The sequence below is a fragment of the Podarcis cretensis genome, assembly GCF_951804945.1.
Source record: "Podarcis cretensis genome assembly, chromosome: 13".
Classification (NCBI taxonomy): Eukaryota; Metazoa; Chordata; class Lepidosauria; order Squamata; family Lacertidae; genus Podarcis; species Podarcis cretensis.
The window spans coordinates 41,282,845-41,309,854 of record NC_137182.1 but is presented as its reverse complement, the minus strand read 5'-3'; the positions used below and the strand labels follow the sequence as shown (position 1 = coordinate 41,309,854).

The 27,010-nt window shown below is 44.4% G+C and overlaps 1 protein-coding gene and 1 long non-coding RNA gene across 2 annotated transcripts; one reads left to right on the top strand and one right to left on the bottom strand.

The window, feature by feature from the left end:
* The first annotated feature begins 60 nt into the window (after positions 1-60).
* On the top strand, positions 61-11,355 carry LOC307201286. The gene is made up of 3 exons (XR_013832662.1): positions 61-194; positions 1,325-1,601; positions 11,224-11,355. It is a non-coding gene; the product is annotated as an uncharacterized lncRNA (long non-coding RNA).
* On the bottom strand, positions 2,937-25,949 carry LOC307201226 (uncharacterized protein). Its single transcript, XM_079950259.1, has 16 exons — positions 24,833-25,949; positions 23,566-23,838; positions 21,116-21,230; positions 19,872-20,167; positions 19,662-19,783; positions 18,023-18,087; positions 14,728-14,794; positions 14,475-14,539; positions 13,258-13,481; positions 12,608-12,861; positions 11,219-11,344; positions 10,923-11,064; positions 10,773-10,808; positions 9,747-9,807; positions 8,190-8,565; positions 2,937-3,301 (listed from the first exon to the last, which is right to left on the bottom strand). The coding sequence occupies exons 1-15, from the start codon at positions 25,167-25,169 to the stop codon at positions 8,286-8,288; spliced, it is 2,463 nt and encodes an 820-aa protein (XP_079806385.1). The 5' UTR covers positions 25,170-25,949; the 3' UTR covers positions 2,937-3,301; positions 8,190-8,285.
* Between the last annotated feature and the right edge of the window lie 1,061 nt (positions 25,950-27,010).

Genomic DNA, 27,010 nt, shown 5'->3' with positions numbered 1-27,010 from the left:
AGGGCGGGGTTTCGCTTCACCTTTCGGGCTCACCTGCTGCCCAGCCCTGCGCTGGAAGAACTTGGCCCAGAGGTTCCTCAAGGAAGGACTCCGAAGCGCAGTTCTCCGAAGGGAAGAGAATTCGCTCTCTCGCTCTCTCTTTGCGCAGGATCTGAAGCGGGGATGAGCGCCCGGACGGTGGGACAGGAAAACGCGTGAGTGTGCGAGAAGAAACTCCTCGTCCTTCGCGAATTTAAAGCACCCCCCCCCCCAAAAAAAAAGCAATATTGGGAGCTGTATTTTGTTAAGGGTGCTGGGACGCGTGTGCGAGGGAAACCATGGTTTCCAGGATTCTTATTGGGGGTGGGCTTGAGATGCGTGTCGGCAGCTTCTAGCGCATTTGTTGCGCACTCCAGGGCCAGGTTTCGTTCTCCTTTGGGGGATGTTCTTACTAATTCCCGACCCACAAAGGGCTGGAGGAACTCCTTCACGAGTCCCCCGGTAAGTTTTGTGACGCAACAAGTATTATTATTATTATTTTAACATACAAGCATATCTCTGCAAGTGATTGCAACAGGTAAAATCTTCTCTCTAACCAGATTCAACAGCCACGCGGCTGCACATTCTGTGTTACAATAGGTAACTGGTTTCGATTTCTCCACCTGGAAACCAATTTTCCTGTCTTGTTTGTAAGCCTCCATTATTTGAAAATAATGGAGCCAATCTCGTACCTTGGACTTTATTTTCTCATAACTTTGTAAGGATAAGAATTTCTTTTTGTACGCTACTACGGCAGCAAGGATTCTCCTAACAAAGTATTGGAAGACACAAGAGCTACCCACGCTGGAGGAATGGCAGGCGAAAGTGATCGACTTTATGGGACTGGCAGAAATGACCGGCAGAATCCGCGACCAAGAGAAAGAGACTGTGGAAGAAGATTGGAAGAAGTTTAAAATATATCTTAAGAGTTACTATAAAATTGAGGAGTGCTAAAATGCTGAGGGAGAGGAAGACGTAGAATTGCAGCGGTAAATGGTGTTAAGTTTAGGGTGAAATTGAAAAGGAGAATGAATTTATATTTAATTGGCTAAGAAGGGTTGCTGAACAATTGTTTAAAATAAAGGATGCAAAAAGGGGAAGGTATGGGGAAGTCCGGGAAAAGAGGATTATGGAAATGAGGTAAAGAAAGTATGACTTTTTATGTTTGTTTTTATGTTGTTTTTGTGTTTGTTAAAAATTTGGAAATTAATAAAAATTTTATAAAAAAAAAATACAATAGGTAACTGGCTCAGTTATTCCAATGATTAATATTCCATTTCTGCACCCACATCCTGTCCCCTGGCAGGTTTCAGACAAGAATTCAAGACCTCTACATCCTCCCTGAAATGATGTGAGGAGGGGAGAGAGGCGTATCCTCAGCATCCTGTAGAGCTGGAGGGAGTTTTGTAGGCCATGTGGTCTGAGGCACAAAATCCAGTCCTACAGCATGTTCAGCAGGTGGCTGTCAAGACTCTGCCTGAAGACCTCCAAATAAAGGAGCTCCTCACCCCAGGAACTGGCTCCATGAAACCATAGGATAAATTCACAAAATCTCCTGCAGACATTAATCAAAACAAGTCCAGGTATGTATTTTAGGGCACTGTTTTGTGAAGTATTCTCTGCATTTCCCCCATGCTTTTTGAAACTCTTGTCTAGTGTGATCTCTAATTGCCTCTGTTAATCTAGCCAGTCCAATATATTCTAACAGTTTGTCTTGCCAGTCCTTTTTTGTTGGTACAGTTTCTTTTTTCCAGTTTTTAGCAATTTGTGGATATTTAAGTTATAATTAGAAAAATCTTAATAATTATTCATAAACAGAAGAAGTACAGTAAATAAGGAGGCCAGATACAGGATAAAGGAAGTCTTTTATTTGGTTGTTTGTATTGTTGTATGTTATGCTCATTGTATGTTATGTTCATGTCTAATGAGGGTGGATTTCTGTATTGGGGGGTGGGAGGTTTATGTTAGGTTGTAAATAAAATTCCAATAAAAATTAAAAAGAAAAGAAACCATAGGATAAATCACCAGATAAAACTCTTCCTGCAGCTTCCTGCAAATGCCAAGCTGCATAAGCGACCAGGTGATTTTCTGCAGGAACCCACAAGCCCAAAGGTCATGTATGTATGAATTCATGTCAAACCTTTCTCCACCTTGCTGTCACCGCCCTTCAGTGCATTATACTGCTTATAATGTTTAATCTTGTTTACAGTAACATGCCTGAAACTCTCATGCATCAGCAAACTTTATTATCTGGATTGGTAGGCATAAAACTAAAGTTCAACTCCTCTCCTCCCGATTTTTATGGCAAGGAAAAAAACCACATATAAAATATAAACTGTTAACAGACACCAAAGAGAGTGGTGGATTTGGACTTCCGGATTGGAGAATTTACTACCAGGCTGCATGCTTAGGATGGATAAAAGACTGGGTTGTGCTAGACAAAACAGAGATTCTAGACTTGGCAGGATGGAACAACCGCTTTGGATGGCATGCCTATTTAATTTACAATAAAGGGGCAGTAAATAGGGACGTCCTGAACCACATAGTCAGGAAGTCTCTATATAAAGTGTGGGCAAATTACTGATGGTTCTTAGAACCTAAAATACCATGGTGGTTATCCCCACTAGAAGTATTGGCAGTGAAAAGAGTAAATATGGAAAAGGGCTGGCCAACATATCAACCGTTACTAATAAAAGAGCACGGTGAGATAAAAATAAGACCCCATGAAGAGGTTAAGAACTGTTGTAACAGCTGGCTACAATATCACTAGGTATTGCATATCTTCAACCAAGATAAAAAAAATAGGATTTGAACAAAAAACATCAAAATTACAAAGTGAACTTCCGCAACCAAAGAGGAAAATAATATTGAAAATATACAGCTTGCTCCTTGAATGGGAAGTGAAAGATGAGGTAATAAAAGAACCAGTGATAAAATGGTCACAAGAGCTGGGCCAGACAATTAATTTAGACAGATGGGAAAGATTATGGAAAATGGATATAAATTTTACAGTGTGCTATTGGATTAAGGAAAATATAATGAAGATATTTTACTGCTGGTACCTCACCCCAGTGAAACTATAAAAAGGGTATAAAAAGCAATCAAATCTCTATTGGAGATGCAAACCAGAGGTGAGGACGAAGTATCATATGTAGTGGGGGTGCAAAGTGGTGAAACAGTTCTGGATTATGATACATGAAGAGCTTAAAAAGATATTTAGGAGTTCAATCTTTAAAAAACCAGAGGCATTTTTGCTGGGTTTAGTATCAAGTGACATTCCTAAGGATAAAAGGAATGTATTCCTTTATGCAACGTTGGCAGCCAGAATTGTAGTGGCAAAAAACTGGAAAACTGATAAAATACCAGAATTATTAGAATGGAGAATCAAATTTCTTGAATTCGCGGAGATGGCAAAATTAACAACATCAGTTAGAGGCTACTCTTATAAAAAAATTAATAAAGAGTGGGAATGCGTTAAGGAATACATGAAAAAAGTCAGTGCTTAAAAAATAATATGCAAAAGTTTAAAAGGCGCAAGGAGATTGGATTAAGGATGGAATAACAAATAATGTGAATAACGCAACAATAACAAAAATAATAGTAGGTAAAGGAGATCGCACATGGGTGGAGGGAAGTACTGAGGAGGGAGGTGAAGGGATTAATTGAAACTGTTAAAGATTGGTATAGGATTTAAGAGATTTAAATTTCCATAAAGATTCTATAAGGAAAGCAGAAAGCAGCAAAAATATCAAGTAAAGGTATTGGAGAGGAGATCAGTGTACAGTGGATGCTCGGGTTGTGAACGTGATCTGTGCAGGATGCACGTCCGCAACCAGCAGCATTCACAACCCACGTCTACGCACACTCGGGTTGCGATTCAGCGCTTCTGCGCATGTGCGACCACTGAAACCCGGAAGTAACCTGTTCTGGTACTTCCGGGTTTCAGCGGTCTGCAACCTGAAAAAACACAACCTGAAGCGACTGTAACCCGAGGTATGACTGTAAATGGAAACATGAGGTTTTGTTACATATGATTTTATTTTGGAGTTGTCTGTTTATTTTGGAGTTGTTTGTTGTAAAGAATGTATATTATGTGAATAAAATAATAAAGGGGGGAAATAAAAAATAAAAATCAAACTAAAGTTCAAAGAACAGGTTCGTATCCTCTCATAAATTAGTACAGGGGAAGGCATGAGAAAGCAGGGGATGCGAACCAGAGAAATATATGGAGCTAAGCCTGGCAGGACAGCTTACTCTATGGTCTTAACCCCTTCATGCATTAATTAGTGTCAGACATGTAAGGGGGTGTATAGGGTATTGGGGAAGGGTAGTATCTCTGGTGGACGACACATCACGCTCCTTCGGGGGTAGTTTGCCCATCTTTTGTCCCTACCCTGCACTCTACTCTCATTTGTGGCGCCTTCAAGCATACGATAGTGGCCACACTCCAGGAAACAGCTTTGACTGGCTGGCTAAACCAGGTGAGGGTAGCCTAGGGTCTCAAACCCTCAGTGAGTTAGGTACTTCCCCTGCACGTGAAGACAGGTTCTGACAGCTTGAGCGGATAAGACCAATAGCGGGTCCAATGGTCAAGAAGGCAGTTTTTGTACATGCTGTAGAGGGAAGTGAGGGGTAGATGGTTTCCAGAGAGTGGTAGGGGATGCTTTATCCCATGTTGATGGCCTTTCAGCTGATTCCCTGGTGGCCCGCTGGAATGTGGAGTTAACCAGGGCTGTTGACTGTTTGGCTCCGAAGCGCCCTCTCCGATTGCATGGAGCCCGGACAGCCCCGTGGTTTTCCACGGATCTGAGGGCAATGAAACAATCGTTGAGACGGCTAGAGCGCCGGTGGCGGATAACCCATTCTGAATCTGACCGGACACAGGTTAGAGCTCAACGTCGAGCCTACCAAGTGGCGATAGCGACGGCGAAGAAGACTTTCTTCACTGCCTCTATTGCATCTGCAGAAAACAGCAGCAGGAGACTCTTTCAGGTGGTTCACAATTTAGCGGAACCACCTGTAACATCGGGGCCCAGTACGGGCCACATGTTCTCCTGCAATGATTTTGCAAATTTTTTTGCAGATAAAATCGCTCAGATTCGGGAAGAAGTAGACTCCACCGTGGGAGCAGGACTGGGGCGGGAAAGTGCTAGAGTTCTGTCTGGTCAAGTTGAGTGGGATCAATTCCAATCTGTTACCTCCGAGGATGTGGACAGGCTGCTTGGACGAGTGAAACCAACCACCTGTCTCCTGGATCCTTGCCCATCCTGGCTTATAAAAGCTAGCCGGGAAGGACTGGGCGATGGGCTTCGTGGGGTGGTGAATGCTTCCCTCCGTGAGGGAGCCTTCCCAGACCCGCTGAAAGAGGCGGTTATTAAACCGCTTCTTAAAAAACCATCTTTAGATGCGGCCACGATGGCCAACTATCGCCCAGTCTCAAATCTTCCATTCTTGGGCAAGGTGATTGAGCGAGCGGTTGCCAAACAACTCCAGGCATGCCTGGAAGAAGCGGACCATTTGGATCCCTTCCAGTCGGGATTCAGGCCTCATCATGGGACTGAAATTGCCTTGGTCGCACTGGTTGATGATCTCCGGTGGGCTAGGGACAAAGGTGAGAGCTGTTTCCTAGTTCTGCTGGATCTCTCAGCGGCGTTTGATACCATCGACCATAACATCCTTCTGGACCGTCTTGAGGGGCTGGGAGCTGGGGGCACTGTCATACAGTGGTTCCGCTCCTTCCTCCTGGGCCGTGTTCAGAAAGTGGTGGTGGGGGATGAGTGTTCAGACCCCTGGGCTCTCACTTGTGGGGTGCCTCAGGGTTCTGTCCTCTCCCCCATGCTTTTCAACATTTACATGCAGCCGCTGGGAGAGATCATCAGGAGGTTTGGGCTGGGTGTTCATCAGTATGCGGATGATACCCAGCTCTACCTCTCTTTTAAATCAGAACCAGTGAGGGCGGTGAAGGTCCTGTGTGAGTGTCTGGAGGCGGTTGGAGGTTGGATGGCGGCTAACAGATTGAGGTTGAATCCTGACAAGACAGAAGTACTGTTTTGGGGGGACAGAAGGCGGGCAGGTGTGGAGGATTCCCTGGTCCTGAATGGGGTAACTGTGCCCCTGAAGGACCAGGTGCGCAGCCTGGGAGTCATTTTGGACTCACAGCTGTCCATGGAGGCACAGATTAAATCCGTGTCCAGGGCAGCTGTGTACCAGCTCCATCTGGTACGCAGGCTGAGACCCTATCTGCCTGCGGACTGCCTCGCCAGAGTGGTGCATGCTCTGGTTATCTCCCACTTGGACTACTGCAATGCACTCTACGTGGGGCTACCTTTGAAGGTGACTCGGAAACTACAACTAATCCAGAATGCGGCAGCTAGACTGGTGACTGGGATCGGCCGCCGAGACCATATAACACCGGTCTTGAAAGACCTACATTGGCTCCCAGTATGTTTCCGAGCACAATTCAAAGTGTTGGTGCTGACCTTTAAAGCCCTAAACGGCCTCGGTCCAGTATACCTGAAGGAGCGTCTCCACCCCCATCATTCTGCCCGGACGCTGAGGTCCAGCACCGAGGGCCTTCTGGCGGTTCCCTCATTGCGAGAAGCAAAGCTACAGGGAACCAGACAGAGGGCCTTCTCGGTAGTGGCCCCCGCCCTGTGGAACGCCCTTCCAGCAGGTGTCAAAGCGAAAAACAACTACCTGACATTCAGAAGACATCTTAAGGCAGCCCTGTTCAGGGAAGTTTTTAACGTGTGATATTTTACTGTATTTTTGGTTTTTATGGAAGCCGCCCAGAGTGGCTGGGGAGGCCCGGCCAGATGGGCGGGGTATAAATAATAAATTATTATTATTATTAGTAGTAGTAGTAGTAGTAGTAGTAGTAGTATTAGATTTGGCTTGTAAACCTGGGAAGGTAGCCCATCTAGGAAAAGGAAAACTCTGGTCCTAAACTCCACTGCCTTGTGAGATATATTCAGGAGAAGAAAAGGCTAAGGAGTAAACACTACACAAATCCAGAGTGGAGTTCCTAAGATGGCTGGTTGGCACCTTGTATGCCTCCTTCTGGCAACTCCTGTAGCCAAGCTGGTGCCAGACGTATTGCTCTGCTTTTCTTTGCACTGTCAGCATTTTTCTTCTCTCCCATTGCTGGATGTGTGATTGTTACATCAAATGTCTATGTTTACATTCCATGCTTGGAAAGTGTGGGAAACGGAAGCTAGTCCTATCTCTTCCGTTGTATTGTATTCCCTCTCTCTCTCTCTCTCTCTCTCTCTCGGAGAAGATGCGAGAGGGATGGCATGATTTCATTCTCCTGTATATATTAGTTAATAAACTTAGATGCCACACCTCACAGCTGTTCGAGTGTACACATGTCTTCGGATATGTGTTGCTGCTGCGCACCGGGACTGAAGAATTACGATCATCCTGTGCTGCGTCCAGAAGGAAGACGCCCAGAGAGGTTTCTCAGTTTGGGGACTGTGATATCGGGGTTCCGATATCGGTTATGGGCCCAGATCATCAGTGAGGCTGAGGGGTGTGTGTCTTGTCATCTGGGCAGCCCAGTACCTCCATGCACACTGACCAGGCTTGTGCCCTGGGAAGGTCACTTCAGTGCTGCTAACACAGTGGTTTGACACCCAGAGATGCACTCCATTGTCTCTTGGGACAGACGGATGCCAACAACAACAATGCATGTCAGTTATATGAGGCTGATTTATCCCACAGATTTATCCTACCAAGACCCAGGAAGTGGCCTGCCAAATTCCTTAGCTCCTACCCTGAGCACCCAGGGTTTATTTCAGTTACAGTCCAATAATAGCCTCATTAAAACAATGCCAAATTACTTTTTTTTTTAGTAATATTTTTATTAGATAATAATTTCTGTTAGTTCAAGTAGATAAATAGGTACTGCTGCAGTGGGAAGGTACCGTAAATGGTGTTTCCGTGCACTCTGGCTTTCGCCATGGTCCTCCAGGCACCAGTAGCTGGCCACATGACCTGGAAAGCTGTCTGTGGACAAACGCTGGCTCCCTTGGCCTGAAAGCAAGATGAGCGCCACACCCCAAAGTTTCCGTTGACTGAACCTAACAGTCCGTGGGTTCTTTACCTTTTACCTTACTGTGGTATAAAGTTTTCCATCCCCACAGGTCCCATGAAGAGATGATTGGAATCAATCTCCCTCCACTCACAGGGGGGCGTGGGGCTGGGGCAGGTGACACTCCATTTGCCCTACCTCACAGCAAATTCCACAAGCTAGTACTCCTCCTTTATCACCTAGTGAGGCTGAGGAGCCTCTTTGCCTCATCCCTGCAGTTGATGGCATTGAGCACATCAACCGTCACCTGCACAGCATAATTCTCCATGTAGAAACCCAGCAGGAGTCGGCTCAGTTCCATGGCATTCGCTTTCTCCAGTGGCCCTCGGGGGATGTTGTCAAAGCTTTCTGGAATAGGGAACTCATTGAGCTTGAACTTGAACCTGTTGAGATCATCCTCCCTCAGGTTCTCCAGGGTGGACTCCAAGTGGTCTCTGATGGTCTTCTTCATCACTCTGCATTGTTGCCCCCCAGAGGCAGGGAAATGCAGGCACAAAACAAGAGAAGCTCAGCAAAGGGACTTCAGACTATTTGGAGGTGCTGCTATAACTTCTGCAACTTAGATCAGCACAGAGGGAGCAGGAAGAGCTGTAGCCAGAGAGGGTTCTAAAGCTTGGAGAGCCATCTTCGATTACTGAGCAGCAAAACACCTTAAAGAGCAACTCTCCTGCCTACTCTTTAAAGATTGCAAAGCAACAGCGCTAGCATGGGTGGAACTTGCATGCAGAGTACAAGGCAACATGTCTAGCCCTCTCCACACTAGTGCAGGGAGTGGGGTGGGAGAGGCACCATGCACATCTGTTTCTGTGTGAGAATGTACTATTAACTCCCAACTTACACAGATTTCACTTATGTGTGTATGTGACCCCCAAGCCAAGAAGATAAGTTACTAACCAACCTTTTGAAGACATCTGAAGGCAGTCTTGTATAGGGAAGTTTCTTAATATTTTATGTTTTGTTATGTTTTTATATATGCTAGAAGCCACTCAGAGTGAATGGGGAAACCCAGTCAAATGGGTGGGATATTATTATTATTATTATTATTATTATTATTATTATTAACACCCCTATTTTCATTGGATAAACACTGGAGGGTATGCGATTGCAGCTTTATGTGCTTGGCCTTGGTGGGATCCCACTGAGATCCCACTGAGCGCATGCAGAGCCCATGCAAGAGTTTTCCAGAACCCAGTAAGCAATGCAAAAAGCAAAAAAGTGCTTTCTGTGACAGGAAAGCCCTGTGCAAAAAGAGTTTTTAAGCTCTCCACCTTGCTTACTTGGCTCTGGGAGAATCTCACACAGGCTCTGGTGGCTCTCGTGAGATCTCACACTGGCTCAAAGCAAACCAGCTGAAGTCTACAGTGCACCATGATGAGATTGACTGAGAAGGAGGAACTAAGAGTAATTTGCACTAAGCTTTTTCAGTTAGCCTTAGGTAACTTTCTGTAACTATTATTTAAAGATATTGTAACCCCATTAAGGCAAATGTGAATAAGTCTTCAATAAACAGTAACATACCACCCACCCACACCAAAAAAAATCTGCTTCCTGCCAGACGCAGCTGCCTCATTATGCCTAATGGCAGGACGGGATCTTATTGGGGAAACGGAGTGTGAGAGAAAGGGTTAAGCCCTACCTGCTTTCCCCGCCATGTCCTGAGTCAGTTCTTCTGGGTGATGCATTGGTCAGGCAAGAGTCTGGAAAGAAGAGAGAGTGTGGATATGTACCAGGCAAGCAGGGACCTTTGAGAAGATGAATGATCATGGTGGGAGATGAACCCAGGACTTCCAAATATCATCTAAATTGCTCCTCAGTCATGTTCCCCAAAATAGGCACCAACTATAGGGGGCTCTGGGGGCCCAGCCCCCACAGAAATAATTGTGGGTGCTTGGCACCTACAGTGTGGGCTCCGACACGACTTCCGGTACCAACTGGAAGTTGCGCTAGAGGTCTCCCAAGGCTTTGTACGTGATCTCCAAGGCTCCGCAAAGCCTCGGAGATCACGTTCGAGGTCCTGCCACGCCTTCTGATGTGACTTCCAGATGGTGCTGATGTAACCTGGGGCCCAAGTTGGCGCCTCTGATCCCAAGTGTGTGACTGAAGGGAGTTGAAAACTAGCAAGTAAACAATGGCTGGGAAAGAAAGTCAGAAATGAAGAAGCACTTCCAATGTGAAGAATTTGCAGAGGAATTTTGGCATTGCAGTGACCAATCTATTCAGAAAAACCCAGTTCTTATGGGTGCTGTGAGTTGTAAGGAGACCCTTAATGATCGAGTTTACAAGATTCTCTATGATTATTGAGGTGATATAAAGCAGACTTTAAATGTATGGTGCACTGCTAGAAGCCCACTGTGGCTGACCACCCCACATGATGACTCCTAATCTGTCATGATCTCCAGAGATCCAATGATGTATAGGGAAGTTTTTAATGTGTGATGTTTTACTGTGTTTGATGTTTTAATTTGTTGTAAGCTGTTATTGTTATCTTCATGTGACACCAAAAAAAGTCCATAAAGCCAACTCATCTCTATTTCAGAATGTTACAATTCCCGTTGCTGTACCATGTATATAGTACCATATCACCAGCCACAGGTTAAGCAGGTTACAGGGATACAGGGATACAGGTTAAGCAAAAGGAAATAAGTCATTAAATCCTGCTGACCTTGTGTTGAATTCATCTCATCTGAATTTAACTCCTCTGAAAGAGAACAGGAAAGACACAGTCAGACAGGGAATGTGACTAGTGGTCCTTTTTCATTCTGCCTCCCAAGCCACAATCCAGATTGTGGTCCTTCACTGAAAAAACCCTCACCTCGTTTCACATGGGCCTTCCAAACAAGCTTATTTGTGTGCTTCTCTATCAGACAGAAGTTGAACTTGTCTTGTATTTGCTCAGCAGACAGTTCTAGGTACTGCTGCAGCTTCTCTGCATCCAGGTATTGAAACTCCAGTTCCTGTGGGAAAGAATGAAACCTCTGTAGATGTGAATAGGGCTTAGTATAGCACCCAGTTCTAAGGGAGTCAAATTAAAGGGTAGAGAAAGATCCTGGTATAGTTTCTCCCATTCTGGGTTCTCCCCCGGCAAAACCTTTTTTCTTTGTTTCTCACCTCAGGACAGACAGTGACATCATTCGTCTCCACGAAGAAGCGAGAGCCAATCGTTAGAGGTCTCAGGGTCCGAGGGGGTTTCTCTATTCTGTGTGAAGGACATTTTACTTCATGTTCATCAACTGCCTGTGACGGACAAACAATGTTACTTTTGAGACATACAAAGAGGGCACCAAACTGCTAAAAGCTGGATCCCTACCTCTGCTTTGGCATTCTCACAGCACATAAATATTGAGGCTATGAATATTGTGCATTTGGAAGTGAGAGGACGAAATAAAAATTGCCCAGTGTGAAAATATGTTTCAAAATCTTTACTATCAGAACTTGATCTAAAATAAACTTTCAACAATGATGTTACATTATAGTTGCATACTAATATCATGTGCTGATCCCAGCACAGGTAAAAATATCTTAGAAATATAAACATCTTCATTCAGAGCTGAAATCAAAGCTCTACCTCTCCCATTCCAGCCTCCACTAGCCTGAGGCTGCATTCTAGAGAGAGAATCATACATCTTTTTCTCTTTGGTGCTTTCAGACACAGAGCTAATTCACACCACCAAAATGGAGACCTGTAAAGGAATACCTCGTGATCTAAGTTAAACACCTCGTGACAGAGTGGTAGAGATACATTCTCACTAATCATTAACTGTTAGGCACTCTGCAGCTCAGTAGAAGTTTCCATAACATGTTGCGCTTTTAGTACTACACATACAGAATTATTTTCCATTTCAATGTACAATTAAACAATTATACTTAACAATACAGCCACCTCTCCTGATGAGACAACCCAGGAAACCATAGAAGGCATTACACTTTGATCAAAACATAGGACAGTATTCTGAGGAGCAGTTGAAATTGAGAAGGCAACTTATCCCTCATGTGCCAACTTTGCAAACCAGAAGCAACATTTCCCTCATGAGTTCTTGGAGAAAGCTCCTAGTAAATACCAAACCAATTCCTAAACAAAGTAAGATGAATTTCTTCATTGCTAAATACATTTATTTTGAAGGAATCTCCATTAACTTCAGAGAAGGCTGAGTGTACTTAGAAATAGTAGCATAAGGATATTTTGTTTTCACAATTCAGTGACAATGCTGTTGTCTATGGAACTAGGCATGGCATTTGCCCTCTGGAAATGAGGTTGCCTAGCACTGGAAATGTCACTTTTAAACATCACTACTGGTGCAAACCAAAGTAACTCAGTGAAGGGCAACTACTAATCTTTCTAGGGGCATGTTGATGTTGACGAGCAGTTTGGTAAATTAGTTCATGAACCATGACACACTCTCATGCATAATTTTGCATAGCTACTCTGTCAGGCTTCCTATGTTCAGGCAAATGATCCAGGCTGTCTGGAATACCAATCAGTTGGAGAATCCTGATTACCTTTCTCACAGAAGAGTCATTGGGTAGGAGATATAGGTGAAATGTTGGTGCCTTGAATCGAAGCATTTGATAGAGCAGTGCCACAGTGTGGACCTTAATCTTTCGCTTAAACCATGACTTTCTGAAAATGGCTCCACGGGGAGAGAAGGTAGGATTTTCCAACACAACATGATATGGTCCCACTCTGTCTGGCCTCTCCAGTACCATCCCTTCTTCAACAAAGTGAGCAATATGGACTTGGGAACTGTCTTCATCTGAAAAGGAGCACAAAGGAATAATAAAGAAACCTGTTACAAGTGGGAAAGGCTGAACTTGAGTCTGGGTGACAAAACTCATCACCCTCCCTGTTAATGCAAGCATTTATTGTGTTGTTGTCATCATCATCATCATCATCATCTAAGGTTTTTCCCCCCGGTCTCCTTACAGGCAATGTCCTCTCAAGGCAGCTCACAAAGAAAATATAGAAATCATAGGAAATAAATAGCAGAGTTAAAACTGCAAAACTGAAACCAAGTACAAAAGATAGGTAAGTGAGCACTATTGATACATAGAACCAACACTGCTGGCCCCATAGCATTCCTGATCCATTATTCTTGCTAAGGATTCTACTATTTGGTCGTACTATTGGAAGCCTTTGTTTCCTAGCATACCTTCAAGACACAGAAAATGAGGGAAGTGAACAGCTGACACAGCCTCCACTGGATCCACTTGAATGTTGAGCAGAGGGCCAGCAACATGCCATTCCTCGGTGGTCTGTCCTTCCAGGTGCTTAGGCCACGAATCAAAGTGGTAGGTTATGGTCACAGCTTCTTTCACCTCACATATGAGATCCGTATCTAAACAATAGAAGGAGCCAGCCTTTGTGAAGCGCACTCTGAATGGCACAAAGGGAAAGATGAAAGGGGAAGTAGGTTGAACATGGATAAAGAGAATTTCTATTGTTCTAATTTACCATACTTTTCCATCTATTAGATGCCCCTGTGTATAAGGGACCCCCCCCCCCATTTTGGGGGACTCAGTTTTGAGAAAATGAGGGGAGATGGCCCAAAGTTGTTGAGTCTCTCCCCCCACGCAGCTGTGGGCAGGAAACATCCCTAGATCATTTCCTGTGCGCAGGTACCGAGTGTTTCCCTCGTGCAGCAGCACCAGGGGAAGTTGTGCTCCAGCCAGCCAGCGCCCCCAGATCACTCCCTGCTCACTGTGGCATTGGGAGAAGCTGCATGCCACCAGCCAGCGCCCCCAGATCACTCCCCATGCACAGCAGCATCTCCCCCCATGCCACTATCTGTGTATTGGGTGACCCCAGTTTTTTGACATATTTTTGTTCAAAAAACCTCATCCAGTACATAGAAAAATATGGTATATTTTTTTGCAGGAGATGCTTCCTATACTGAATTAGAAGTTGAAACTTTTAGGGAAGGAAACCTCCTGGGCAAGCATCATTCTACACACTCAGCATTATTCCATGGAGAAGCAGGTTTGCTGTGAGGCTGCCCTGTGAGTAAAAAAACTAGGTGGACTTGATAACCCTCATGGTCCCTTCCAACTCTACAATTATATAGTTATAGTCTATTATGCTACCCATATCTTCAAAGTGGATAAACAACTGGATATGTGCAACAGAATTGCTCCAGAGTAATGTTTTCCCCCCAACTGTGTTCCAAGAAACCTAGAAGCTCCTCATTGAAGATATCAGTGAGAACTTGCCCATCATGACTGAACTTTCATTGCAATGTGCAGGTCTCTAGTGTAATTGGATACATTTTAGAAAACACCACCATGTGTGATGACTATGAGATCAACATATACCAAATGTGTTCCATGGTCTCTGAATCCCAAAAGGAAACAGTTCAAAAAGATCACTCACCTGTATTTTTCATGGCCCTTTTCTGAGTCCCAAAACACCTCTGGTCTCATTTTTTCTGGAAGATCCTGTAACACAGCAATCGTTAATATGGCTGGCAGACCTTTTGTCCTATCTGAAAACAGAGCATTCTTGTCTAAGACCCCTGCAGCCACACCAAGGAGCACTGCTTAAAGCCAAACCCACAACTACACAAAAGGCTGATGTTCTCATTATGTCAACTGGGGTGCAGAGCTTAGAGGCATGCAGTACTGACCTTTCTCACCTCACATATGAGATCTGTGTCACAGCAACAGAAGAAGCCAGCCTCAGTGGAGCCCACTCTGAATGGCAAAAAGGAAAGATGAAAGGGGAATCAGGTAGAACATAAATCGGGATAACTTCCTCCACTGGTCTAATTGATGTTTTGGCAGGAGATGCTTCACATGCTGATTAAAGGAGGTAAAAAATTGATAGAAGGATATCTCCTGGTGAAGCACAACTGAAGAACAACTGCTATGAGGCCACCCAATAAATAAAAAGGTGTTTTTTTCTTATACTGAGCCGTTTTTAAAATGGTGTCTTAAAACATAGCAAAGCAAGCTGGTGAAAGAAACTACTAATCTTCTGTTTACCTGTGTGTTGATGATACTAGAATGCCAGGGAAATTTATCATACTCAGTAACCATGGTAAGACTTCTGTAACCCATGTACCCATTTAGCTCTAACCACTGGACCAAAAAGCAAACTGTTTTAAAGTAATGGGGAGGAGCCAGTTCTAATAAGGGAAACAGCCACTATCACATCTAGCTTGGGCCGTGGTAGCTGTAACAGCTCGTTGCATGCTATTTAAATAGGAAAGTTCTGGTGAAAAGCCCGAAATATATATGTACATACATTGATTGATTGATTGATTTTTTTTTTTTACCCAGGCTTTACCATTAGCTCCCAGGGTAGGTTATGTGGGATGTAACATAAGCAGTCAAGTACAACACTTCCTGTTTGCCCAGAGTGGACATGCGGGGGGGGGTGTTACTCCAGCCAGGAGGACTTCCTGTCAAACCTGGTCTGGAGCTTCCTCCCCCTGCATGTGACCAGGTAAATGGGTATGACCCTGGGAGACCCCATAAAAGGGCTAGTCATGCAGCCATCTCCCCCCCTTCTTTTTGTTGTTCTTCTTTTGATGCTGATACTGATGTATTTTGCTGTCTGCTGGCTCTCAGCCAGCAGCACAAGGGGCTCATTCCAATATGGGATGAACTCAAACTCTGTTCTGTAACTACAAGCTTAAGCCTGCCTTCAGGGATCCAACTGTGAACTGGAAATTATGATAAGTATAGAGTACATAAGATCTTTACAAACCACATAGTAAGAAATTCCCTGTTTAGAGTTTGGGGAAAATATAAAAGACTCTATATTGGATATCGCCAGTCAAAGCAAACATGGTAAAAAAGAACATGAAAGGAGACTGGATAACATATAATTCTTTATTGTTAGAAGAGGACGGCCAAATTAAATTTAGAAAATATGAGGAGATAAAAGACCAGCTTTCTGGTTGGTTGGAATACCATCAAATATACAAAATATTTAAACAAGATAAAAAGACTTGATTTGATAATCAGCCCTCTAAACAGAATTAATAAATAATAAAATCAGAGTAATTTCGAGAATATATCAACTCCTCCTGGAATGGAAGGTTAAGGAGGTGATGGTTAAGGCAACAATGATTAGATAGGCACAGGACATTGGACGTCCAATAATGATGGCCAAATGGGAAGAGCTTTGGAGAACAAATATGAAATTTACAGCGTGTTATAACATCAAAAAAAAAATATGTTAAAGATGCAGCACAGGTGGTACCTCACCCCCTCAAGACTATCGAAGATGTATAAAAAATTAACGAATACTTGTTGGAGGTATGGTGGGAGTAATGGCGACATGTATCATACGTGGTGGACATGTAGGAAGATCAAAGTATTCTGGGGCTTAATTTATGAGGAGTTGAAAAAAATGTTTGGAATAACTTTTTTAAAAAGACCAGAGGCATTTCTGTTAAGCCTTGTTGGCAGGGACATCCCGATGGCCTTTAGGAAGGTATTCTTATATGCAACAGTCGCAGCTCGGACTTTGGTGGCAAAGGGGTGGAAGGAACAAGAAGCCCTGACAATAATGGACTGGCATTACAAGCTACAAGAATTTGCTGAAATGGCGCAGTTAACAAATACCCTGAGAGGCAATTCAAAACAAAAAATTATGTAAAAGTGGGATCGGTATAAAACATGTTAAAAAATACAGTAATGCTTCGCTATCTATGCTAGCATTTGATTGACGTTGGAGCGAGAATGAGTTGAGAAATAAGACTAAAAGCACATATTGATGTAGGAATGTATTAGATAAAATGTAAAGAAATATACAATAATAAGAGTACATTCATTTGTAAAAAAGGAATATACAACAGAATAGACAGGAAGTCTAGTGTGTTCGTATGTATATGATCTTTTGGGGGGGAAATTGTTTTTGTTTTTTCTCTTTGTTCTTTCTTTCTTTTTGTTTTATTTTCTTTCTAGGTATATAAAATTTGTATATAATTTTTGTATACATGTTGGAAATTATATTATAGTAAGTCCTGTAATGTAATATGTCAACATTTACCAATGTAATATAAGAATGTTAAATAAAATGCAAATTCAAAAAAGAAGAAGAAAAGAAAAACAAGCAGGTCTGTACCTGCCTTGGTCCCAGTTGTCTTTTGTCCTCAGAGGGCCCCTGGTCTGGATCCTCTCACATAGAATGAGATGGGCAAGTTGCACTTGAGAACATCTGACCATGAAATATCAAAGAATGCAGAAAGCTACTCAAGACTGTGCACACCTATACTCTGGCTTAGAGATGTGGAAACACAACTCCAATACCTCAAGTGAAAAAAATGGCATGAGTGGTTTTTTTTCTAGTAGGAAAGAACAAAAAAAAAATAGATTTTAGGGGAGTGGCCAGAAAGCTTATGAAATGGGAGGGAGGGAGGGAGGTAAGGAGACAACTCCCTTCCTTCAAGAAGCTCCTTGGGCCAGGCACTGCCTCATAGCCTAAAGTACCTCATAGGGTTCTTGTGAGGGTAAAATGCAGAGAGGAAAACCATGCATGTCACCTTGAACTCCTTGGGAGAAAGGTGGAATATGACTTAAATCAAATCAATAAAAATATATTTAAGGAGGAGAAACAACAATTCCTCAAAAAATCCAGAGTTCCATATTTTTCACCCTCCTGGAAATAATAAGCAACAGCAATGCTCCAAGGTAATGGTTTTCCAGCTGTATTTGAGGGAGTTCCTCAGTGAAGAGATCAGGACTGGTGGGTAAGCTTCCTTGAGACAGAATTTGCCCACCATGGCCAACTGTTCATTGCAACGTGCAAAACATACTGTAGATGTACTCTGTGTATGTTTTAGGGAGCACCACCATATCTGATGACTGTGAGACCCACTGAAACCAGATGTGCTCTGTGGAACAATTAAATGTAAAAACTGTACCCTGAATGGAAAAGGTTTTTAAATGTCTGATGGAGAGATCACTCACCTGTGTGCTTCGTTGCCCCTTTCTGAGTCCGAAACCACCTCTGGTTTCATTTTTTCTGGAAGATCCTATAATGAAACTGTAATCATTTATGTGGATGCCAGAATGTGGATCCCATCTGAAAAGGCGGCATTCTTGTCTGTTTCTAACACCCCTGTGACCACACCAAGGAGCACCACTTGAGGCCAAAGCCACAACTACACACTGCTACAGCTTCTTCTTCACCTGCTGTGCTCTGTATTCATTTTGGCCACAGTAGACTAACCTAGACTGATTCCTGAAGTACAGTGTGTTAGTAAACTGATGATATTAGCATTATTTTTAAAATGTATGTTTAATACAACATTCTTCCTTCTCATTGTAAGATCTCATTACACTGAAACACATTCAATAATATTCATCATCCAGATAAGTAGGGATAACAGCAAAGGAGTATCCTGTAATTTAGAAAATATGCATATAACCAGGAGTCAAGATGCACTCAGAGAATTATCTTCTGGAGACAGGTGTTCACACACTGACATCTGAAGATGCCTAACATGAGTTGAATGCGTGTTAATAAAAAATGTTTAAAGCACTGAAAAATATGGGAGTTTAACAGATGGATGACCACATCAAATGGGCCCTTCTAAACCAGATGTGACTCAAGAGGATTCCACACTAAACTGGAATCACAGTATTACAATTGTGCAGACGTGCAATGATCTTATTAGATGGAAAGAGTTTAAGCACTGGAAAATATGGGAGGATTTGAAATGTGACATCAACTGGCCCATAAAATAAGAGCAAGGCAAGACGATTCCTGACTAAATGGAAACAGTGTGACACTCACCATGAGTTATTGGCACAAGGAGCTGTGGGATGTAACATAAGCAGTCAAATACAACATTTCCTGTTTGCCTAGGGTGAACATGCAAGGGAATGTTGGTCCAGCCAGTTGAACTTCCTGTTACACCTGGTCTGGAACATCCTTCCTTTGATTGTGACCAGGTAGGTGGGTGTCACCCTTCCAGACCTAACAAAATGTCCAGTCACGCAGCCACCTTCCCTCTTTTGATGCCTTTTCTTCTCTTGGAGTTCACTTCTGGCTCTCAGCAGCAGCATGTGGGATGAGTTCTCATATGGGATGAACTCAAACTCTCTTCTGTAACCCTTCAGGGGTCCAACTGTGAACTGAATGTGAGTAAACTTCTTATTGCTTTTAAAAGAAGACTGTTGTGTCTTTATTCTTTTACGAGGGAATCAAAGGGGTCTTGCCATGAATAACAGAACTTAAGAGATTCTAACGAATCTGCAACTAGCTTCCTGCTGTGTAAAGAGGGGAATGCGCTCTGCTGTATGAATAAACGCACTAGTGTGAGTTAGGAAGGATCATATTAAATCAATATATCCTCAAGGATAATATTAAATCAATATATCCTCTCCTGCTACCCACAACATTCCCTCAGGAGCCACCTGGCTAGATGCAGCCTTATTTCCTGCTACCAGCCATTAGCAAATATGTAAATAATTACCAAGGATGGGATAAATGCTATCCTTAGGGAACTAGAAATTTAAATTCAGTGGATTCATGTTAAAAATATCAATGTGTACCTTATTCCTGTGGGTGAAAAATGCACATCAATAGAGGTCAGCCTCTTACCTCCCTGAGACGCCGGGCACAAAGGACACTTTCCCCAGGACCTGCTGGGTTCTCCAGCTTCCTGCTTTCTTCCCGCTGTGGTGCTATTTGGCCAGCCGCCTTGAATGGAGTTTGATCCAAACCTGTAAAAGGAAGACAATTATTTGCCTGGCATGACTGTTGCAAGGAGGAAGTAAGTTGAACTGCCCTTGAAGTTTAAGTCAAACTCACCATGCCTTGCAGACAGCAAAATCAGAACTGAACCTGGACGTACAATTTCTATGCATTCCAGGAACCTGCAACAAGCTTGCTCCCCTCTTTCCTGGATTATACTCAGCAATTTTTTACTTTTCCTCTTTAAAATTTTCCACATTTTGAAAATGTCTCTGTATTCTTTCAGAGTGATGACATAGCAAAAGCATAGCACGTCTAAAAAAAGTTCAATATCCGCTTCAAGAATTTCCATTAATTGTTTTCTTCCCTTGCAGATCATCTCATCACTAGAGATTGTGGATCTTTCCAATGACCTGTGGCAGAAACATTTATTTTATTTAGGCAACAGAAGGTGGGGAGAGGAGAATTAGAACGTAGTTAGGATGCAGACTGCTCCCTTACCATAAATGCCAGTAAGGGTCCTTTGGCCAACCCCCCAATATTTTCTCCCCACCACTGCCCGCCCACATGCCTTCCTGTCTCCCTCCCTTGGTTTGCTGTCTACCCCCAGCCAACCATCACTCTCTGTTTCTATTTCACTCTCAGTTATACTGGGCCAAGGCCACCTAGGGCTTTAAAGGTCAGCACCAACACTTTGAATTGTGCTCGGAAACATACTGGGAGCCAATGTAGGTCTTTCAGGACTCGGGGTCTCAGTGACCACTCCCAGTCACTAGTCTAGCTGCCACATTCTGGATTAATTGTTGTTTCCGGGTCACCTTCAAAGGTAGCCCCACATAGAGTGCATTGCAGTAGTCCAAGCAGGAGATAACCAGGTATGCATCACTCAGTGAGACAGTCTGCGGATAGGTAGGGTCTCATCCTGCATACCAGATGGAGCTGGTAGACAGCTGCCCTGGACACAGAATTGACCTGCGCTTCCATGGACAGCTTTGAGTCCAATATGACCTCCATGCTGCACACCTGGTCCTTCAGGGGCACAGTTACCCCATTCAGGACCAGATAGTCATCCAAACCGGCCTGCCCCCTGTCCCCCCAAAACAGTACTTCTGTCTTGTCAGGATTCAACCTCAATCTGTTAGCTGCCATCCATCCTCCAACCACCTCCAGACACTTGTTAAATTAGTGCTAAAGCGTTTTTGTTTTAAGAAAGGAGAGCTTGCGAACTGACTTGTATTGTTTTAAGAGCAATAGATTTTACATTTGCTTTGGATTGGAAGGGTTAGTTGAGTGGGGGGAAACATTGCTAAAGCTGTAGCTAAAATTGTGGCTTCAGTCAATTATATAAGTACAGAAATTACCCTTTGGTGGCTTTTTCTGATGGAACCTGTTCCTCCAGAGCTTGATTAATTTTTGACGACAAGAATTCAGCTGACCGGTGCCTTGAAACATGCATTTCGCAAAGTCGCTCTGCTGCTAGATATTGAGAAAGTGAGTGCACATCAGAAGCGTTACTGAGTCAAACCCTTGGCCTATTAGAATTGGAGAAGAAGTCAAGATGAAGCTGAACTGTCTCTTCCCAGTTTCACCTGGGCTAGCATTTATCCTGGCATGGGAGTTCTTATCAGGAAAGAAATGGCCATGAAAAGGCCTCCTAGGAGCAACTGCAAACTCATGGGGACCATAGTTTGTAGTGGAATAAGTTCTTTGCTCTATGGTTTAACCCACAGCGCCACCCGCGTCCCGGAAACCAGGTTAGGGACCAATAATTTCTTTAGCTCAATTACCAATTTACCAATGGTTGTATGATGAGACAATATCTCCTAATTGACAGGAGCCCAGCACAGCTGAACTTTGTTTAGTCTTACAGACCTTGAGATCTAAAGGCTCCCCGCTTTGACATGTACCAGGCTTCTGAGCTGTAAATTACTTAATTGCCTCTTGCACCTTTTCACACCCAATCCACATTCAACCCCCAGCTGTGCCAGGACCTGCAAATCAGATAACATCTCTTCCTGCCCAAAGCCAGGATGCAATTTGATTCACACTTCTAAAGACAGAGAGTTTTACAATTAAAGAGACCAGATACACATTCCCCAGAAGGCCACAGTTTTAACTCTCCCACATGCCTCACTCCTGCATGAACCAACCTTTAACATACCAAGGTTTCCCAACTTCACTACAGAAGGGCTGTGAGGGCCGACCAAAGTTGTTAACCCTTTTTAAGGATTGAAGTAGTTGAGGTTTTTTAAGGATTTTTTTTACCCCAGGAAATAAACTGCCATGGAAGGGGCTGGATTAAACCAACCGATGGACTGGATTAGGCCCCTGAAATGGACTCTGGACATGCCTGGTATAGAAGGATTCACTTCCATCTCATACAGGTCAGTCTTCCAGTGATGTGGAGATATCATTTTGGGTGTCCTAGAGCGTAATGTGGGATGCATACACACGACTTGCTCACTCCTTCCAACATTATTTTGGCTGTTAATGTCATGGCTGACCTACTGAAGGCACAAAGGTGGAGTAGACAATCCCAACAAGAAAGAAAAGTGGGAGGCATCTAAAGAAACCAGTGTGGGTGCATAATGAGCTTTCAGATGAGCTGAGAGTAAAGAAGGGCATGTATAAGAAATTTAAGAAAGGGAAATCACAAAGGAGGAGTATATACAAGTAGCCAGTTCTTTTTTTAAAAAAAGTATTTACGGGTACTCTCATTTTCATATTCATATTGAAATACTTCCCCTCAATGAGGCCAAACTTAGATTCACAAAATGTTTAGGCATATGTGTACCCCTGCACCCCCCCAAAAAAAGCACTGCAAGTAGCCAATAGTTACAAGGTGAAGGTCAGGTGCACTAAAACTCAGAGTGAGCTCAGGCTTGCAAGAGAGATTAAAAATAATTTTAAAAGGTTTCTCAGGCTATGTTTGAAGCAAGAGGAAGAACAAACAAGTGATAGGTCTCTGCGTGGAGAAGACAGAGAAATGCTATTGAGTGACAGAAAGAAGGTGTAACTGCTCGACGCCTCCTTTGCCTCTGTCTTCTTCCAAAAGAAAAGCAATGCTCAACTTGCAACAATAACATAATAAATTTTGTAAGGAGGGAGCTGCAGCCCAAGATAGGAAAGAGGTGGTCGGGGAACACCTAGCTACTTAAAATGAATTCAAATCACCAGGGCTGATGAGCTGCACCCAAGTGTACTAAAGGAGTTTACAGAAGTAATCTCAGAGTCTCTGACTATAATCGTTGAGAATTCTTGGAGAACAGGTGTATGTTTAGCTTGGAAAAGAGGAGACTGAGAGGAGATATGATAGCCATCTTCAAATATCTAATGGGCTGTCACATGGAGGAGGGAGCATGCTTGTTTTCTCCTGCTCTTGAGGGTAGGACACAAACCAATGGCTTCAAGTTACAAGAAAGGAGATTATGACTAAATACCAGGAAGAACTTTCTGACAGTAAGAGCTGTTCAGCAGTGCAACTGACTCCCTTGGGACGTTATAGACTCTCCTTCCTTGAAGGTTTATCAGCAGAGGTTCTAACGAATCATCAACTTGCTTCCTATAAGTTGAAAAGGGTATGTGCTCTGCTATTTATCACTAGCGTGAGGAGGGATAATATCAAAACAATATACCATCTCCAACCTTCCTTAACATTCCCACAATGTCAAGAAGACATACTCAGATTGGCACAGATTTCACACACACATACACACACACACACACACACACACACAGCCCTGTTCAAGAAGCCTCCTCTCCTCCCAGTCCCATCAGACTCAGCCAACGTTCTCCCTTCCAAGTTCCTTACCTTTCCTGGTGAAACTTGGGGGACATTCTGGCAGGGGCTCACGGTCGAAGGCTTTCAGCACCTCTGATGCCACTTCCACAGCATAGTCCTCATCACAGTATGCAAGAAGCAGTTCTGTGAGCTCCCAAGCATTTGCCTTCTTCAGCAGTTTCCTGGGGATACTGACATAGCCTTCCTTGACGGGGAACTTGCTGAGATCCTTCTTGAACTTCTTGAGATCTGACTCCTTCAAGGTATTCAGTGCGGCCAGCAGCCATAAATGTGTAATCTGCACTGTGGTAATTATTGATGTTAGTAGAAATATTGAACAGAAAAATCCAGCATTCCTACATCCCCCTTCTCTTCCTATTGGAGCACTTTCAGACTGGACTAAGTAGGGAAATGCTGTGGATTTGTAGTAGATCACATGCATGCAAAGGATCCCAGGTTTAATCGCTGGAGGATCCAGAAAGGGCTTGGAAAGATTCCTGCCTAAATCCCTGGAACGAACTAGATGGATCCACTGGCCCAATGTGCTCTAAGGCAGCTTCCCATCCTTCTAGCCTCTCAGGTGATTGAAGGAGCTCAGCCTGGCCCAGAAGAGAGAAACTGATCCACGAGGGTTTGAAGACTCTCTTGATTTACAGGCCTCTTTTTAACTATTTGCAGGCTTCTACATTTATTTCCCACCCTGTTTCTGATGTTCCTTCTTCCCTGGTGGGGAGCGGATGTTGCGTAGTGTTTTGCCTCAGGTGCTAACATGTCCTGGGCCAGCCCTGGTTTAGATGGAGGGCAGAGGGAAGACGCCACCTCACTTTACACAGGGAAGATTTATATCCACCATTCTGCTGATTTCACCCTGCCCCATTGGCTCTTTTTCCCCGCTCTGGAGGGTAGGACTCCAAGCTGCAAAAAAACAACAAAAAAACAAAAAAAACCTTCTGACAGTAAGAGCCGTTCAGCAGTGGAACAGACTCCCACGAGAGGTGGTGGACTCTCCTTCCATGGAGGTTTCTAAGCAGAGGTTGGATGGCTATCTATCTATCATGGATGCTTTAGCTGAAATCCCTAAATTGCAGGGGGTTGGACTACCGTAAATGCCACTTCCAACTCTAAGATTCTAAGATTCTTTGCCCAGGACGATATGCGACTCTCCTGCTCGAAAGGTTTCCCCACCCAAGGACGAAGGCAACCATGGGAAGGAGCTGAGCTCTCGGTACTGAGAGAACCCGCGAGGTGTCAGCACCATCAGCCGGATCGAACCCCCGCCCCGCTCCCAGTCCCTTACTTAGCCAGGTGATAACCGAGGGATCGTCCACCGGAGGATTGTAGTCAATTTCCTGCAGCACCAGGGCCGACACCTCCACAGCATAAGTCTCACCGTAGAAGCCAATCAGCAGCTTTCCGAGCTGCACAGCATCGGCTTCCTGGAGCAACTCCTCGCGGATTCTTCCGACGCCCTCCTTGAATGGGAATCTGAGCAGTTCGCCCTTGAATTTCTCAATGTCCCCCTCCCTCAACTGCAGCAAGGTGTCCTGAAGGAGAAAAGCGGCGGATTGCATATCCCGCATGAGGGCACGCGACGGATTTGTGGAAAAGAAGAACTTAGTCCCCATTGCGCTCATTCTCCACCAGAACCAGCCCAGCCAAAGCCTCGGCCAGAGAAAAACTCAGAAGATCTGGAGACTGTGCCAAGGCAGAGAGGCAGGTGGGCGCGATCCCCGGGCCACCTCGCCGGGAAAGAGCGAGGCCTGGCGGGTGGGCAGCAGGAAACCCGCTCCGAGAGCCCGTCTCTTGCCCTGCGCGTCGCCTTCTTTTCCCTTTGGCGAGGAAACTCTTGGAGATCCTTCCCTCCGGCAGCAGCAGGAGACTGGAGGGCGGGGAGGGCGGAAGGGACGTCTTTCCAGCAGCTCACCTTTCGGGCTCCCCAGCCCAGCCCTGCGTTGGAAGAACTTGGCTGAGCGGTTCTCGGGGGAAGACCTCGGAAGGCAGCCCTCGCAAGATTTGCAGGGGCGCTTTGGCTACAAGACTGGGGTGAAGAGAGCCCGCTCTTGCTCTCCCTTTGCTCAGGATCTGAAGCCGGGAGGAGCACCCCACCCACAGAAAAGGAACCTGTGATTTTGTTCAGGGTGCTGGGACTTGTAGATCTCTCAGAGGTGAACTGTGGTTCCCAGGATTCTTCCTGGGCGTGGGCTTGAAATGCGTGCCTTCTGGCACTTGTGCTGCGCTCTCGGAGGCTAGTTTCTTTTGAGGAGGACACAGCGCTCCCCTCCAAGAAATGCAAAATACCCACCCCGCATGTCAGCCAAGTCATGCCCCACCTTGTAAGGGCTGCAGCTGAGGAGACTGGCACAGAAAAACCAAAGAGCCCACCGGAACATTTTACACACACACACACACACACACACACACACACACACATCGTGGCAATCGAACGCACTGGAATAGAACAAACATAGGCAGTGAATTATATTTTAACTGCGTGAGGCATAATCCTGCCGCAGAAACTTTCATTTAGTTGCAGCGTGGCAGCCTGGTGGGTGGGGGTCAGGAGTGCCAACTTGAAAAATACATCGGGGGGGGGGGCGGAGAAGCCCAGCCCTGCGATGCATACACTGTCAGTCAGCATTTCTTCGTGCAGAGTATTGATATGATGTGTAGAGATCTTTCCTATTCTACTTAATTCAAGAGTCATGGATTGAATGTCAATGACTGTCAACTTTTTTGGGGGAACTCATATTTTATGGGGGAGGGCAAAGGGTCCTTGGCCACTAGGAGTTGGCTCCTATGACCTCCAGTGAGGGAGTTCCCTCCCCAGGAATTGGCTCCATGAAACCATATGAGAAATTTCCAAATAAAACCCTTCCAGCAGTTTCATGCAAATGCTAAGCTGCATCAGAGGCCAGATGGATCTCTGCAGGAGCCCACAAGCCCAATGCTCATATACGGATTCATCCATGCCCGATCTTTCTCCACCTTGCTGCCTACAAGGAAGAGATCACTGGCCCAGCCTTTGTTTACAGTAACCTGCCTGAAATCCTCATACTACCAGGAAACCTTATTAGCTGGGTTGGTAGGCATAAAACTAAAGTTCAAAGTACAATGTAGGGCAGGTGTAAATCATAGAAATATAGACTCCTTGTGCCCTGGGAAGATGTTTGCAGAAACACTTTGGAGGTTCATACTCAAGATCTACTGATGCTGTGGAATCACCATGCTATAACCAGTCAGGGTGATTTCAGAGGGACAGACATGCTACAAAGGGGGAAATACAAGCCTGGGTTTAGAAACCAAGCACACCTATTTCTTTTTCTGTGTTCCACCACATTATATTTAATTCAACTTAGAATTCCTGCTGTTGTGGGTATTTTCAGATGGTGTGTCATGGCATCCTGGGGTGACTTGAGGAACATTCAGGGAAGCCGTCCTTTCATTAGCCGTCCATTCATTAACTTGCAACCCTGAT